Source organism: Malus sylvestris, chromosome 13 (assembly GCF_916048215.2).
Source record: "Malus sylvestris chromosome 13, drMalSylv7.2, whole genome shotgun sequence".
NCBI lineage: Eukaryota > Viridiplantae > Streptophyta > Magnoliopsida > Rosales > Rosaceae > Malus > Malus sylvestris.
Genome location: NC_062272.1, coordinates 2,704,366 through 2,719,412, shown reverse-complemented (window position 1 = coordinate 2,719,412; position 15,047 = coordinate 2,704,366). Strand labels below are relative to the sequence as shown.

At 39.7% G+C, this 15,047-nt stretch overlaps 5 protein-coding genes across 5 annotated transcripts; 2 read left to right on the top strand and 3 right to left on the bottom strand.

Moving 5' to 3' along the window:
- Positions 1-1,301: 1,301 nt before the first annotated feature.
- On the top strand, positions 1,302-5,169 carry LOC126594824 (KRR1 small subunit processome component homolog). Its single transcript, XM_050261076.1, has 12 exons — positions 1,302-1,732; positions 2,161-2,237; positions 2,392-2,502; positions 2,893-2,961; positions 3,228-3,284; positions 3,410-3,448; positions 3,549-3,653; positions 3,772-3,854; positions 3,980-4,061; positions 4,497-4,640; positions 4,753-4,824; positions 4,938-5,169. The coding sequence occupies exons 1-12, from the start codon at positions 1,546-1,548 to the stop codon at positions 5,049-5,051; spliced, it is 1,140 nt and encodes a 379-aa protein (XP_050117033.1). The 5' UTR covers positions 1,302-1,545; the 3' UTR covers positions 5,052-5,169.
- On the bottom strand, positions 5,133-7,461 carry LOC126594823 (aluminum-activated malate transporter 4-like). Its single transcript, XM_050261075.1, has 6 exons — positions 7,084-7,461; positions 6,851-6,988; positions 6,499-6,768; positions 6,283-6,419; positions 5,968-6,114; positions 5,133-5,868 (listed from the first exon to the last, which is right to left on the bottom strand). The coding sequence occupies exons 1-6, from the start codon at positions 7,385-7,387 to the stop codon at positions 5,299-5,301; spliced, it is 1,566 nt and encodes a 521-aa protein (XP_050117032.1). The 5' UTR covers positions 7,388-7,461; the 3' UTR covers positions 5,133-5,298.
- Positions 7,462-8,002: 541 nt separating this feature from the next.
- Positions 8,003-9,856, bottom strand: LOC126594821 (uncharacterized). Its single transcript, XM_050261073.1, has 5 exons — positions 9,494-9,856; positions 9,283-9,376; positions 9,002-9,039; positions 8,753-8,888; positions 8,003-8,503 (listed from the first exon to the last, which is right to left on the bottom strand). Exons 1-5 carry the CDS (start codon positions 9,830-9,832, stop codon positions 8,088-8,090), a joined length of 1,023 nt encoding a protein of 340 aa, XP_050117030.1. The 5' UTR covers positions 9,833-9,856; the 3' UTR covers positions 8,003-8,087.
- On the top strand, positions 9,851-11,713 carry LOC126594822 (homologous-pairing protein 2 homolog). Its single transcript, XM_050261074.1, has 6 exons — positions 9,851-10,141; positions 10,254-10,279; positions 10,619-10,886; positions 11,013-11,083; positions 11,189-11,377; positions 11,454-11,713. Exons 1-6 carry the CDS (start codon positions 10,114-10,116, stop codon positions 11,544-11,546), a joined length of 675 nt encoding a protein of 224 aa, XP_050117031.1. The 5' UTR covers positions 9,851-10,113; the 3' UTR covers positions 11,547-11,713.
- LOC126594820 (uncharacterized) lies at positions 11,622-14,064 on the bottom strand. Its single transcript, XM_050261072.1, has 5 exons — positions 13,573-14,064; positions 13,167-13,270; positions 12,886-13,057; positions 12,649-12,771; positions 11,622-12,526 (listed from the first exon to the last, which is right to left on the bottom strand). The coding sequence occupies exons 1-5, from the start codon at positions 13,759-13,761 to the stop codon at positions 11,876-11,878; spliced, it is 1,239 nt and encodes a 412-aa protein (XP_050117029.1). The 5' UTR covers positions 13,762-14,064; the 3' UTR covers positions 11,622-11,875.
- Between the last annotated feature and the right edge of the window lie 983 nt (positions 14,065-15,047).

The window sequence follows — 15,047 nt, the reverse complement described above, 5'->3', positions numbered from 1 at the left end:
AATAGTTTTAAACTTTCTATTCTCTTTAAAATAATAATATTTTTATCATTTTTCTAATCAAAACCAGATCATGGCTGTGAGATCTTTGAAAATATTGTACATGGAGAGAGAGAGGTCTGCCGTGCGTTTGATTTGATAAACAAAACATAAAGGAGAAAGTTGTATATTTCGTGATTAGCAGTTAGATTGTAGCTATAAAAAAAAGGGAAATAATACTAATTAGTTTCTAGGCTCAAGCTTTTATCAAATCAACGTTCATTCGAGAGACTCAATAACGACATGTTTTATGTATATTTGAACACACGATAAGTTGACATATTGTTTGAAAAGAATATAATCTCGCACAACGCAAAGATGACACAACACAAACCTTTTTTTATTTTAAGAAACAACACCTAGCACATTACAACACAATATGTTGTAAAGTCTAATAATTAGCAACTAATATTAGTTAGACATACCGACTTTTCAAACCAAATTCACAAATTATGTGATGTGTCATCAATAGGAAATAAGCATGTTAATCATCAACAACCATGTCATGTAATTTACAAAATTTGATCTAAATAGTTGGTTTCTCTAGCATTACTTTTATTAGAAATAGAAGGAATATGCGAAATTAAATGTGGTATGTTAAAATACACAAAATGCTTTGTTTTCATATCGTCATTAAATAAATATTTAATTTTTTTTCAGCCACTGAGCCGAACATAAAATCTTCTACTAACACGTAAAATTTATAATAAAGACCTTGTAGCTTAAGAGCATCTTCATCCGAACCTTCAAATCAAAGTGGACTACCACACAACACAATTTGAAGGCATGGAAGAAGTTACAATGAAAGTGTCATTCGTAATTGAATTTGGCATCAAGGGTGTTTGCTGCCATTTTCATTTTATAACCATATTAAGGGAATTAACTTGGCTGCTGAATTCAGCAGCCGCTCCTGCTTATACCCAATCATATGTGGACACGTGTCCAAGTTTTGAGCGGTTGCTGAAAATTCAGCAGCCAAGTCTTGTTCTTTATTAAAAGATCCTAGCAAATGACCAATTACAAAGCAACAAAACAAGGTGAGTCCGGAAATCATTAACACAATAATAAAAAAAACAGATTGGTTGGAAGAAAAAAAGAAAATTCACGTTGCCATATAAGTCATTAATTTAGAATTTGACATATCTATTAGAAATGCTCTAAGTAGTTAAAAAACATCTATTATATTTAAGATACTCTACTATGATAATTTTATTTAACTCACTACGTCTCATATTTAAAACATCCCTCCATTGAAATTTGTAGCGATGTGATTTGTTGTGCACACAGCTAAAAATTTAGGTGGTAAACGGCAAATTCCTGAAAGAGTAAACGGCTTTTTTTGTCTTGGTGTCCCGGCGAAATAACGACGGCCGTTTTTTCCCTCCTACTTGAATGGGCAGATAAACGGGCCGACGCAGACCCATGGGTTTTTTTTAATCTTTACAAGACTGGTCTCTCTCTTAAACGTCTAGGGTTTCAAACGCCGAAGGAAAAAACAGCAGAACGACGATGGAGACCAGCGAAAAAGGCGGCGATCAGCAGACGCAGAGGCGCAAGGACAAGCACCGCAAGCCGAAGCCTTGGGACGACGACCCTAACATTGACCGCTGGACGATTGAAAAGTTCGACCCTTCTTGGAACGAAGGCGGCATGCTTGAAGTCACCTCCTTCTCTACGCTTTTCCCTCAATACCGAGGTGCCTTCTCGCTTCTTCTTCTTCTTCTTCTTGTTTCTCTCCCTTTTTATCTGTTTGGCTGCCTAGAAAATGCGGGAAAAGAAAAGAAAATATCAAAGTTTTAGTCACGAGATAAGTGTTTGGGATTTTGGGTGAAGTTTAAAATTTTGGGTTAGTATTTGTTTCGTTCACCTAATTCCATCAGAGCTATTTTGTACTGTTTAGTATTTTCTTATGCTAAATTTTGTTACTTTGTTTGGTTGCTAAGAAAATGTATTTGAAATTCTTGTGAAAAGTGAATTTGGGGAACTCAGGTGGTCAAGAGGATAAAACTTAGTTTGAAATATGGCTTTTGCACCGTCGTGATTTTGGTTTTCCAGTGAGCATTATATGGACTTATGCTATGCTATTATACTTTCAGCTATGAGTCTTTGCATTGTGTTGTGCAGAAAAATACTTGCAAGAATGCTGGCCAGTGGTGAAATCTGCTTTGAAAGAGTACGGCATTACGTGCGAACTGAATCTGGTATGTTGCAATAACTTTTGTTTGTGCAAACTCCTGTATTTGTTAATTTGGTTTATTGACCTTTATGAATTTTGTTCTTGATCGATCGGTGGCTTATGACAAATTCTGAATGATTTTATGTGCGTAATAACTGTTGCGTTTGTAATGTGGTTAGGTTGAGGGTTCCATGACCGTCTCAACAACCAGGAAGACTAAAGACCCGTATATTATTGTCAAAGCTAGGGATCTTATCAAACTTTTGTCAAGAAGTGTTCCTGCTCCTCAGGTACAAATGTGAAGTACCTTACTGTTATTATCTTCTTATCTTTGAATCAGCTTCCTATAGAATCAACTAGTTTGAAGTAGTTTTTAAGGTACTTCTGTTTATTCTTGTGATGTAATTCCTTTTTCTTTTTTAGGATATAGTATTTGTTCAGAACTTCAGAATCAACAGCAATGATAAGCTATTAGTTTTACGTCAGATATTCAAATCCTAGTGAAGAGCTCAGGATCAATGTTATCTACCACTAATACATGAAACTATTTCTCTTTACTTGCAAACCCCAGTGTGTGTGTATGTATATATATATTTTTTTTCTATTTAATGGAAATCAGTTTTGGGTTGTGCATTTTTTTTGTGAATGTTCTGACTCAAGTGCTCAACTTTTTGGTTCAGGCAATAAAAATACTGAATGATGAAATGCAATGTGACATTATCAAGATTAGCAGCTTTGTGAGAAGTAAGGTGCGTTGTTTCATACTTCTTCATTTTACTTTCAGTGGTGGAGTGTCAGTTTTCTTATGAACAGATCCAAGCTATTAACTTCCCATAAAATTTTACTTTATTTTTCTGAAGTCTAATATGCAGTTAACTTCCCATAAAATTTTATTTTATTTTCTCTGAAGTCTTATATACAGTTTTGGTGCACAACCTAGTTTTAGCACTAAGATGATGTGAACATTTGTTTGATGCTTTAGGTTAAGCATTCCAATTTTTTCTATTGAGTGCAGGAACGATTTGTAAAACGGCGGGACCGACTGATTGGCCCCAATTCGTCCACTTTGAAGGTGCACAGAGTAAACCAGATATCATGTTCTATAATGCAATTGTATTTGATGCAATTATATGTGATTTCATTTGATATATCTTTGTTCTGTTTCTCTAATCTTTCACAATATAATTTTGGACACAGGCACTTGAAATACTTACGGGCTGTTATATTCTGGTTCAAGTAAGTGTGCTATTCCTTGTGATTTTGATTGTTATATTGTACGTTTATATTTGACATGAAACTATAGCAAAAGAATTTTAATTTGCTTGTAAATGAATAGGGAAACACCGTTTCGGTAATGGGTTCATTTAAAGCATTGAAGCAAGTCAGGAGGATTGTGGAAGACTGCATGACGAATGCAATGCATCCCATATTTCATATCAAGGTGATTATAGTTGTACTGTGTGATTTCATCAAGATTGCTGTCTCACTTTACAAAGTTAGACCTGAAGGTCTGTGAATGAATCTCTCTTACTTTTTATCTCTTCCTGCCTGGTAAGCAGACTCTCATGGTGAGGAAAGAACTTGAAAAGGATCCGGCGCTGGCTCATGAGAACTGGGATAGATTTCTTCCAAAGTTCAAGAAGTATGACTTCTACTTCAGTTTTCTTTAACTCTGCATGCGGAGAACTGTTATTGTCTGCCTACATTTTTTAGGTGCCTTAGGTGCTATTATTTCAGTTTTGAACTATTCTCTCTTTCTCTCCCCAGGAAAAATATTAATCAAAATAAGGTCAAGAGTAAAGAGAAGAGACCATATACACCATTCCCGCCTCCTCAGCAACCTAGCAAGGTGAGTAATTGCCACCAGACTCTTGTATGGTTTATCTTCCTGCAAGGGTTCCTTGTGAACGAGGCATAATAAGGTTGCTATTCTCCTGAATGAGCAAAACAAAACTAGCTACTTTTGGAAGCTGTTATGTCTATATAAATCGAGTATCTTCTCTACCTAAAAATATTAAAATGTCAGTGGTCTATGTCGTACTTAATTGTGGAGGCCTAACTTTTAGATGTTACCCTGGAACACGTTTGCCTTCTTCTCCACTTCTTTTTAATACCATTTTATTTCTTGATTGTAGTCTGATTCTATCTGTGTAAATAAATATCCCTCCTTTTGTTCCCAATGTTCTTCCTTTTCCCAGTAAAACTGATTTTGGATGAACAATTCTCTTTTATATCAACTTGCATTTTAGTTGTCATAAAATTTTCATTTTCTGTGCTTTCTCAGATTGACATACAATTGGAAACTGGAGAATACTTTTTGAACGACAAAGTGAAATCCGCAAAGAAGTGGCAAGAGAAGCAGGAGAAACAGTCTGAAAAAACTGCAGAAAATAAGCGAAAAAGAGAAGCTGCTTTCATTCCTCCCAAGGTAGGACATAGGTGTTCTCTGTTTTGTTTGGTGTTACGTGCTTCCATTTTTTTAGTTATATATCTTCTTACGAGTTACAAGCTGTTGTTAATTTTCCTTTTTTCTGATTCAGGAGCCTGCAGTCCAGGAGACCAACACTGATGATGGTAACAAAGATCTGGCTGCCGTAGCCACGTCTCTGAAGGTAAACTATAATTATAGAAATAAGGCATGCTAAAAGCTTACATCTTATCTAGCAGCATGGTTGTCTTATCGGTTTCGTTTTCCCTTGCCTCCTTTCTGCTGGTTGTTTTTCAGAAAAAGGCAAAAGAATATGGAATACAAAGAATGGCTGAGAATGTAAATCCAGAAGCATATCTTGCGGAATCTGGAGAACCATCGAAAAAGAAATCCAAGTGCAAGCATTCCTAGATACAATTTTGTGTTGTGATTTGTGATAGATAGGTTCACAGATGAGGTTGGACATGTATGATCTTATCAAACTCTGGATGGTTTGAAATGCAATGGACTCATTTTTCGTCTGTGCGAATGAATAGCGTAACAAGCAAATCTTTCCTTAGAGGGATTCGAACATAACTAATTCCCACAAGATTTCCAGTAGGTTGAAAGTGTTGTGGGTGTTAGAAACTCTAGCATAGCAGTTTCGGCATATTGTTACCTACACCCGACCCTCCCTGGTGTCATTCATAACACTTTTATACCCGAAACACCGAATCCGCCACTGCCAGGGCCAAGTCCCAGATTTCTTCTTTGCAGGCGGTGCATCCGGAACAAACGCCTTAAAGTCTGCTTTCTCACCGAGCACTTGGAATGTGTCAACCACATTTTGAAGCCGGGCAACAAACTCAATTAGCAGCGAAGCAAACGTGGCCAAGGACAAGGCGCTCGCGCTTTCATATGTTCCACAGTTATATTCCTTCATCACTCCATCGCCACCACTGAATGAGAGAGGCAAGGGCCGAGATGCTTGGTCCCCAAGCATGTCCTCTGACGAAGCATTTTGTGGTGCACTAATTTCCCAACTCTCTGAATTGACCAGAAGATACGATCTCCGGTCTATCTTCTTCTGCAATTCCTCTGCTGCCCGTTGCACGTCTTTGAGTATGTCTCCGGAGCCTAATTTTTCCATCTTCTCCACTTTCTTGGCGAGTTCTCGCAAAACTTTGGCACCTTCAGCTCCAACCCGCTGGAGTTCGTCGCGCAAAACCTGCCTCTTTTCTGCTGGTGCCTACATGTGGTACAAAATTACAAACCAACAGTGTGTGTGTGTGTGTGAAGGAAACTGTACCATTTCTATGTAGTTTTATTTCTCGTCACGGATAGTTACCTGTATTTCGGAAAGAATGCATCCATGTAGAGCCATGACCATAAACGCACAATGCTTCAATGCACCATTTAATTTCACAAAATTTGTCCAAGGATAATTGAACATTTTGTAACGCCCATGAGGTGGTTCCCAGATTGCAAATCCCAACTGCACTCATAAAAAACATGTCAAATGGAAATCAAAACTCCCAAGCACTTACAGGTCGCAGCAGTGCTTTCTAGAGAAGCACCTCTAGCAGAAGTACTTCTTAATCAAAAGATACAAACGGGCCCTAAAGTCAACCCCAACTCTTGTCCAACTTGGGGTAAATCATACCAGAGTTTCTTCTTGGCTTGTAGATTCTACCACGGATCGATAGCCCTTGTACAGTGGATCATCTGCAGCTTGGTATGTAAGAATTCGTGATGGGATCCTCTCATATTCGACACAATTTAGGTACCCGTTAACGCAGCCTAAGCAATAAGTTTGAGCAGATTAACAGAGCAGAAAGCTGATTAGAACTTGAAAAAAACTCACATATTGTAATTGTACCTTCTAATGAAGTAGCAACTCCCTTGAAATTCTTCACCACCAAGTTATGCAGATCCTCTCCCGACCATATCGGATATATGCATATGTTAACGACTAAACAAACAGCTGCTCCCACTCCAATAAGAACCAGTCGAGTCACAACTGCCTCACTGTACTCCCTTGTTCTGTTCCCGGCAACCATTAGGATGCAGTATGTCAACACGAAAACCCGAAAGCCGTACTCGTAGGGCTTCATTGTTGGGTACAGCTTCAAGTAAGATGCAAAAAATCCTGAAGGGCGTCACAGAGAAGAAGGGTTAGAAAAGGTTGGATTTAACTTTGATATTAATTTGCAATTAGTACTAATACGAACCAACGATAAATATGCTTATGACAATCACAACTTCCTCCAACTTTGCAGCCAGCAAAGATAACTCAGCAAAGCAGAATGCAAGCATTCCAGCAAACAACGTCCCCAACCCGCGGTTAAATCCTTTGATGAAAGTCCCTCCTGCACGAAAACGGAAAACTGAAAACTAAAAGCGAAACAATGGTTATCAAACGGACCTGAATTGTTACGTTACATCTGATATCAAACATGCATACCGATGCTGAATTCGAACATCACAATGACAGTGAGGATAGCCCAGATTGAGTACTGACTAACGTCGCGATACGACTTTTTCCAAAATATTAGCAAAGAAACCGTGGACAATGCCAGTCCCATTTTTATTGCAAAGATGATTTTCCTGGGATCAGAACGGCCCATTTGCCATGCATTTACTGCAAAATCTAGTAAATCCTTCCAAGAATTCATCATCATTTTGCCCATGGGATTGAAACACATGCACCTGCTTTCTGCTGTTTGGTACTCGGCTTCTTTGAAGCTGCCCAAAAGTGGCTTTTCCATGCTGTTTGTGTTTGCACGCAAATTAGCCCAAGTGAGTCTCTGTTCCTTTTAACCTGCTGTGCCACTTCTCATTAATGGAGCAGCCTAAATTTATAAGAAGAATCGACGTCTTTCTACTTAGCAACACGTCTTTGTGGTTAAAAATAGACCCGTACTTAATCTCACTCCTAGTCATTTTTACCTTTCTCTGGTACTATTTAGTACACCTTTATTTGTTATTTTTCATTAAAACTAAAGTTTTTTTGGACTTTTCATTAGCTTTCCTTTTATTTTATCTTATGATATGAGCCTCTGATAAATTTAAAATATATATGGAACAAAAATAAACATGGTTGTGCACAAAGAAGAAAAAATGTGTGTGAAAACCGTTTTTAAAAGATTAGGGTGGTGCTATCAACACACCCTTTCTACCTTCCACACATACCTTTCAATTTTCGGCGATCAAATGAATTGAAAATAATCAAATGATATAAATTAAAAGAGAGTGTTAAAGGTAAAAAGTGGTGTGGATGGCACCAAACCAAAAACTATTGGTCCGGTGGCTTTACCCAATGAGGGGAAACTTCATGCCCTTGTCTTTGGGTTTGTAAATTTTGTCGTTGTTCCTGGGAAGAATAGAGGAAGCTTCATGCTCATATTGTACAACACTCTGTTGCCTTTGTTACACTCATTAAAGTCAGACATTTACTTGCTGTACAAGCTACAGTTCCTCGTCAAGATTCAGACAAACGAGGTAAGCAACTAAGCCAACAACTGGTACAAATCTAAGATAATTTACGATACCAATCTTGCTGCTCTCAACATTTTGCAGATTGTCACCTATCAACCAGGGCTGGAAGACGGCGTAAAGACAGATGTCCCAAATGAATGCATAAGCCAGCCTCTCCGATCCTAGGTAACCGATCAAGAACTCCCATCGGTCCGAAATGCTTCCAAAGTCGCCATCCATCCGGCCAAAAAGAGCCCATAATGCAGATATTAGACATATTGCTCCACCAGCAAGTCCAACGATGGGAGCTCCGCTAGTCATCACTGATGCAAGCTGTGAGCGCTTGCTCGGAGTGTAGTCAGACTCAGCCTCATTCAGCCGAATAGCCATGTAAGGTATTAGAAAAGCTGTTCACACCACATACACAACATTGGTCAGATTGATGGAAAATGTAACTGGTCTCTAAAAACCATGCCCATTGCAAAGCAAATTTAAATCAAGGACGGGTAACAATTAGCTCTTGACCTAGTGATACCTCTTTCTAAATCACGTGAGGAGGTCCTGCGTTTGAATCCCCCCTCCCGTTGATCAAAATTCATTGATTAAGGTAACAAGGTTCACAGATTGAAAACATTAAGGTTTGGAAGAAAGCATACTGTTTGTGAGAAACATCTGAAAACCCCATAAGGCGTCGAGAGACCACTTGTATCTGTCCCTCTGTCGGTCCGTGAACAGCAGAGGAGCAAACATGAATGTCCACCCAATCACAAAGTTGAATAATCCCTCAGACATCTAGTCCAAGAACAAAAGAACACAAATTGTCCAATCTCCATGTCAAAAAAGATACTTAAAAGTGTAAAACTTGGTAGTAAAATCCAAATTCACTAGATATGCCAAATTCATACCGGGTGAAGAACTGGGGCATCAATCAAACCAACACCAACTACTCTGCCAAGAAGTTCAACGCAGAAATCATCAAGAACAAAATCAATTAAAATTAACCACTACTAGATATTACCTAGTTAAGATGAGGTTTCACTGTGTCGATATCTCAAGTCAATCATGCACTGTCATGTCACATGTTTTTATTTTTCCGCACTCTAGTCCCCTTGTTAACTTGGGATACCGTCACCGGGAAACATGGAAATTGAACTCAGAAAATCAATAGCAGATTGATCGAGCATACCGGAGTTGAGAAAAGGCAAGATGAAGAAGAAATTAAGAGAGAGCCCCACAAGAGAGTTCACTGTATCCGAACTAATAGCCCACACTGGGTCTCCCTGAAATCAAACAAGGCAACATCTTTAGCAGCTAAAAGATTATATGATATATATATATACACACACATATACAGACAATTATACATATTATATAAAAATGTACATTAATTTACACACAGGAGCATAGGGAAGGAGAAAAAGCCACAAAATGTAGACTCCCTCAGCAAGCCACAAAGCAATCTGAAGCGGCCGTTCTGAGCCGTCGTTCTCCTGCTGGACGGAGGTGGTGGGTTTCCGGCGATCCGCGCGGCACACGAGCGGCTTCAATTTGGAGTCCCTTTTGAGGGTTGCTGGCGGTTGTGAAGGCCGCGTTTGGGAGTCCAGTGCCGCCAAAAAAGGCTTCTGTGTGCAAAATTGGGTCTTGGTTCGAGATTCTAGGGAGGGCCTAGTTGAAAAAACGGCGCGGCGGTCGGCGCAGCAGAGCAGAGGCGGAGACGTGGCGCTGACGACGGCCATTGTTTCTGAGAAATGAAACGGCACTACGTGTCCTCCCTCTCAGCGCCAAAATAACGATTTTGTTTGCTTACGTAAATTCGGGTATGATGAAGGGGTACATTTGTCCAATCATATTTGTCTATTTAATTTAGAGATACGGCGCCGTATCGGGAAAGGGAGCTCATTATTTTCGTTCCATTCAAATCGAGAGCCAAAAGCTTGCGAGTCTCTGAGAAGCTTCTTCTTCCCGCCATTTCCGTACAGTTTCAGATTCTCCGCCGGAGCCGTAGAGTTTCCGATCAATGGCTCCGAAATCCGAAAACCCCGAAGGTAATCCGAGGAGCTCTAGGATATTCTTTGCTTTGTCGATTTGATTTTCTATCTGCGTTTTACTGAATCGCTAAACCTCTTTGTTGCTTATGGTTTTGTGAAAACGTTGCAGCAATCGTCCTCAACTACTTGAACGAGGTAAAATTATCTTTCATTTCTCCGATTTACATCCTAATTTTACTATAAAAGTCGAATAAATTGATGAAATGTGATTTTTCCCTTCCGATTTTTGGCCTGTTTGGGAGGTGGGAAAATCGAAATGTGATTAATTTTCTCTTTTAGTAGCTGCTGTTATTCTTTTCTTTTTTTCTACCTCCGTTTGATTCCCTGTAATTTTTGTAATTAGCAATTAATTGAAGGAACAAAGCATAAAACCGGAATTTTGTGTAGATATTTTCCGGGGAAACAAACAGGTTTTTGCTATGTACAGTATGTGCACGTCCGAATGCTGATGTGAATTTGTATATCTTTGTCCAGCAAAATAGGCCGCTGAATTCTCAAAATGTGGCGGATTCGTTGCAAAAGTTTAACCTCAAGAAGGCGGCCATACAAAAGGCGCTGGATGCGCTTGCGGATAATGGGAAGATTTCGTTCAAGGAGTACGGTAAGCAGAAGGTCTACCTGGCTAGGCAGGACCAGTTCGATATTCCAAACAGCGAGGAGCTTACCCGGATGAAGCAAGAAAATGAGAAACTGCAGGAACAGCTGGGTGAACAAAAGAGAGCGATTAGCGAGGTTGAGGGAGGTACCTGTTTACCAGTCCTTACTACATCTCATGTTTTCACTAATTGACTGGTTTTCGACTTCTTAATTCTCGGTTTAAGACTTTGCCTTACTGAGTGTGAAATATGGCGATGCACTTTCGTTGCAGAAATTAAAACTTTGCAGGCAAATTTGACCCTAGAGCAAATGCGGGACAAAGAAGCGAAACTGAGAAAGGAGGTAAGTTAATTGGATACGTTTGTGCTTGCATTAGGTCAAAATATGTGACTGGAAATAATGTGTATGGAATTTGGATCAAGTCTGGTGTTTTGAATTCTGTATTAGGTCGCTGAAATGGAGGATAGATTGGAAAAATTGCGCGGAGGAGTTACGTTGGTCAAGCCAGAAGACCGCAAGGCGGTTGAGCAAATGGTCTCTGAGAAAATAAGTCAGTGGAGAAAGCGTCGAAGGATGTTCAAAGATCTGTGGGATGCTATTACTGAGAACTCACCGAAAGATGTCAAGGAATTTAAGGTATGCCTGCATTTGGATGTTCCGTCTTACGCGCAAACTATGGTGAAGTTGTGAATAGTCTGTTATGCTATTGCAGGAGGAGCTCGGGATCGAGTATGATGAAGATGTTGGTGTGAGTTTGCAGTCATTTAGTGACCTGCGCAGTAACAAGCGGCCTAGACTCCGTTGAGTTTTTCAGATGATGTCGTGCATTAGTCAAATTTTCGGAAATTAGTTTCATGGTGTTACTAGCAAAACGAAAATCTTAGGCTTGTGCATCCGTTGATTAGTCGATCAGTCGTCAATTTTACATACTGAAACCTTTATATATTATACATATGCAGCAATTTATCTATAGCTCCATGGCGCTTCGACGCAATTTATAGAATCTACTAAGTTTACATTTCCCCGAAAACAAAGAAAGAGATAAAGAAACAATCAAATTTATATGCAACGGAATTTATTAGCACAACGAGCAAAACTGATAAGGAAATATAACAAACAAGACTATTCTTCTTCTCAGAAGCCACGCACCCGTCTAGTCCTCAGAGAGAATGGTCCCTTCTCTATGTTTAGTCGTGGCGGGCTTTGCCTTCCAGATCCTCCAGTGACATGTGCTGCAGGATATTCAAGCCTTGACTCCGCCTTCAAGCCAGATCGAAACCTCGAAGGAATTTGGTTATGAGACGAGGGCGTTGTATTTGGTTCGTTGTCGCTTTCACTCTCATCAAAAACTATATCCTTCCCTAAAAGATCGGCCTGCCCTACGGCATCTGAGGACATTGGAATCACCTCATCTCCATCTGAATCTAAACTTGAAGAAGATGTTGACCTCTTTAATTCACCTTGACTTTGCTCATGCTGCGATTCGGATAGACTTTTAAAGGATTCATATCTGTCAGATAACTTTCCTCGTTTACTTCCGGGACTATTTTGATCATCAGGATCTTGAGATTCAGACCTAGAGAGTTGCACTGCTGCTCTAGCAGCATCTGCTGCGTAAGCTGCAGACTCGAAAGCTGCTTGAGCTGCATCAGCTACATCCTTGTATTTCCTTGGCTTAATCGAACCAGAGAACCTATCATCATTTCCCGTCTCTTCTGCAGAAGCCTGCACATTATCTGCTGGTCCCGTGCCACTTGAACCGGCCTTGTTCACATCCGATTTATCCTGCATTATTGATCACACACAGCAAACCTCAGATACCATGAATAATATTCGAAGTTCAAAGCAAATACGATACCTCAGTTCTAATCCTCTCCGAATTCCCGATATTCTTCCAAATTACATACCTCGGTGTAAACAGAAGACGTTTCTTCCAGCTTCAGAACAATGTTATTCTCTGCAGCAATTTCTTTGAGCACCTTCATTCTGACCTCCAAAACTGGCATCCTAGTTGACAGTTTTTGCATCATCTTCAAAAACCGAAAAACACACAAATCATTAACATGCCAAATTTCTGTTTTGACAAACATGTAAGCTTTGTATCGAAATTAATAAGAAAACTTCAGTCTGTTCCAGATCATTACCGTGAGGTTGACTCCACAATTGTTGCGCACTTCGATGGCACGAGCAGCAAATTCCTTGCCAAAACGAGCAGTGAGAACCGCACGAATCTCTTGAAGCTCCGGAAAATCCCCGCATCTTGAAGCTGCATAAAGCAAACTCGATGTTGCCTCCCTCAGTTCATCAGGGCATTCCCTGTGTGAACAAAGACACCGCAAAAGTAATTACATTAGACCAATACCAATGAAACAAAATCAATCAAATTAGATTAAGGAAAACAATTAGTTTTAAAAAAAAGCCAAACCTTTCTTGTTCAATGAGATGAACCCTTTCGATCACGAGGTTGCAATAACCCTCTATCATGACAAACACATCCAACATATTCTGCTCCTTAATCACATGCTCCACCTGCCAACAACATAAAACCAAATCTTTCAGCCTCAAAATTTCAATTCTTGCTAGAAATGCTTTTATCATACTGTGTAAGCGCTTTTGATTGTCTAAAAGCGCTTTTAATCTAAAAATTCAGGTGCTTCCTGAAGCACATAGCAAGCGCTTCTACAACCCAAAAACATTGTAAGTTTTTCTGTCAAACATAGTCGAGTGTTTTTTATTGTCTGAGAACATTTTAGCCCCTACAAAATAGTCTCAAACAAAAGGAAACACCGCCTCGTTGCACTGCAAACTGAATATTTTACAAGGAAACTTACGCGAAGAAGAGCGCGATCTTGGTGACCCTGCTGGAGGAGCTGGACGACATCGGATCGAGCCTGAGAGCACTTGGCCTGGCGCTGTTTCTTAAGAACGGCAAGGCGGGAGAGAGCGAGGTTCAAAGTGGGTTTGAACTTGGCGGTGTTCTTGTGACTCCTTCCAAGCAAAGCATCGAGCTTTCTTCCCATTTTTTCGCCTTCTTCTTCCTCTTCCCTCTTTCTCTCGGTCGATAATTCCAGGTGCTGCGGTACAAAGAGCAAGGCAACAAACGAGTCCTGGATCGTTCGCTGCTTTAAGGGCTGACGACGATGGAGAAATACTCGGTGACTACGACTTTTTATGAGTCGTTCGGACTTTAGAGGAGGTGTTGCTGACTTAAGGGTTAAGTTTCTAGATAGAAATTAGAAGACGCCGGGCCATGTGGAGACGTGGTTTTTGAATAAACGCGGTTTATTATTTAGTCTATAGTTGGACAATTTCTGCGAAGAGGAGCAAGGAGAGGTTTTTTTAATATATCTGCAACACGGAATGGTACGCCATACGTCATTATACATGTAGAGAGAATTTTATTTTTTTCCTTAGTGACACTCTTCTTATATAATGACATATGACATATATGTCTGTGTTTAGAACACACTAAAAATCTATCAAGAGCAAGGAAGGAATGTAGTTGATTTTACACTCTTTAGACACGTGTCACTTGAAACATTAGGCCCAACATGGATTCTTTCAGGTCATAGTTTATATGTTCCTGTGTAAGAAGATACACAACCTAACTTGTCCAATAATACATTGTCAAGCGAGTTTTTCTGCACATGACAACGTATGATTTACGATGCTGATTTCATTTCATGTAAATTGCTCTTCTATGTAAGGCTAGATTTTATCACTCAACCCTAAACTCGTCATGATTTAAGTGTTTTGTGAACGGAAATAAAGCGTATTCGCTACTATACGGAGTTTTTTTAAACAGCATGCGAGGGTTTGGCGAAACCGAGTGTCCCTGTCGAATCATCCACTCCCCTCAGTTACCAGTTACAAGGCACAAGAGCACGTCAAGCAACCACCCACAGTTTTAAAGAACTACTTCCACAATCATTCTCCATTGCTTTTTTGTTTACTTGGCCAATCGAAATCACCAACCAACCAATTGCCCGTTCAGGAGTCGGGTGGCAGCGAGCACTTTTTAGTGTGGACTCGGTTGCGTATTTGGAAAATAATGGCATGTGGGGATGAAGCTTCTTGGAGATCTCTTGTGCGATTGTGTCCAAAAATTGGAAGATAGTAAGAGAGAACTGGTCCCCTCCAATTTTTTATTTGACCACAAAAGACACAACCCGCCAACTAGTCTACAAAAGTGACCCTAAAATTATCAAAAGCACTTAACCCACGCAATTGACATTTATCACCACTCCTGAGAACGAGTTTTGGGGACATGCTATCATCCAATTAATACAGTACTAAATAATTGGAT

Excerpts from the sequence above, each read along its gene's own strand:
- LOC126594824 (XM_050261076.1), top strand. The coding sequence starts at position 1,546 with ATGGAGACCAGCGAAAAAGGCGGCGATCAGCAGACGCAGAGGCGCAAG. Across the intron at positions 2,238-2,391 it reads TTACGTGCGAACTGAATCTG|GTTGAGGGTTCCATGACCGT; the intron begins GTATGTTGCAAT and ends TAATGTGGTTAG. Across the intron at positions 3,285-3,409 it reads CCAATTCGTCCACTTTGAAG|GCACTTGAAATACTTACGGG; the intron begins GTGCACAGAGTA and ends TTTTGGACACAG.
- LOC126594823 (XM_050261075.1), bottom strand. The coding sequence starts at position 7,387 with ATGGAAAAGCCACTTTTGGGCAGCTTCAAAGAAGCCGAGTACCAAACA. Across the intron at positions 6,115-6,282 it reads CAAGCCAAGAAGAAACTCTG|TTGGGATTTGCAATCTGGGA; the intron begins GTATGATTTACC and ends TTATGAGTGCAG. Across the intron at positions 5,869-5,967 it reads GCATTCTTTCCGAAATACAG|GCACCAGCAGAAAAGAGGCA; the intron begins GTAACTATCCGT and ends TACCACATGTAG.
- LOC126594821 (XM_050261073.1), bottom strand. The coding sequence starts at position 9,832 with ATGGCCGTCGTCAGCGCCACGTCTCCGCCTCTGCTCTGCTGCGCCGAC. Across the intron at positions 9,040-9,282 it reads CTTGCCTTTTCTCAACTCCG|TTGGTGTTGGTTTGATTGAT; the intron begins GTATGCTCGATC and ends TTGGCAGAGTAG. Across the intron at positions 8,504-8,752 it reads TCAGATGTTTCTCACAAACA|CTTTTCTAATACCTTACATG; the intron begins GTATGCTTTCTT and ends TGGTGTGAACAG.
- LOC126594822 (XM_050261074.1), top strand. The coding sequence starts at position 10,114 with ATGGCTCCGAAATCCGAAAACCCCGAAG. Across the intron at positions 10,142-10,253 it reads GAAATCCGAAAACCCCGAAG|CAATCGTCCTCAACTACTTG; the intron begins GTAATCCGAGGA and ends AAAACGTTGCAG. Across the intron at positions 11,378-11,453 it reads AAGATGTCAAGGAATTTAAG|GAGGAGCTCGGGATCGAGTA; the intron begins GTATGCCTGCAT and ends ATGCTATTGCAG.
- LOC126594820 (XM_050261072.1), bottom strand. The coding sequence starts at position 13,761 with ATGGGAAGAAAGCTCGATGCTTTGCTTGGAAGGAGTCACAAGAACACC. Across the intron at positions 13,271-13,572 it reads AAGATCGCGCTCTTCTTCGC|GTGGAGCATGTGATTAAGGA; the intron begins GTAAGTTTCCTT and ends TGTTGTTGGCAG. Across the intron at positions 13,058-13,166 it reads CATCTCATTGAACAAGAAAG|GGAATGCCCTGATGAACTGA; the intron begins GTTTGGCTTTTT and ends TTGTTCACACAG.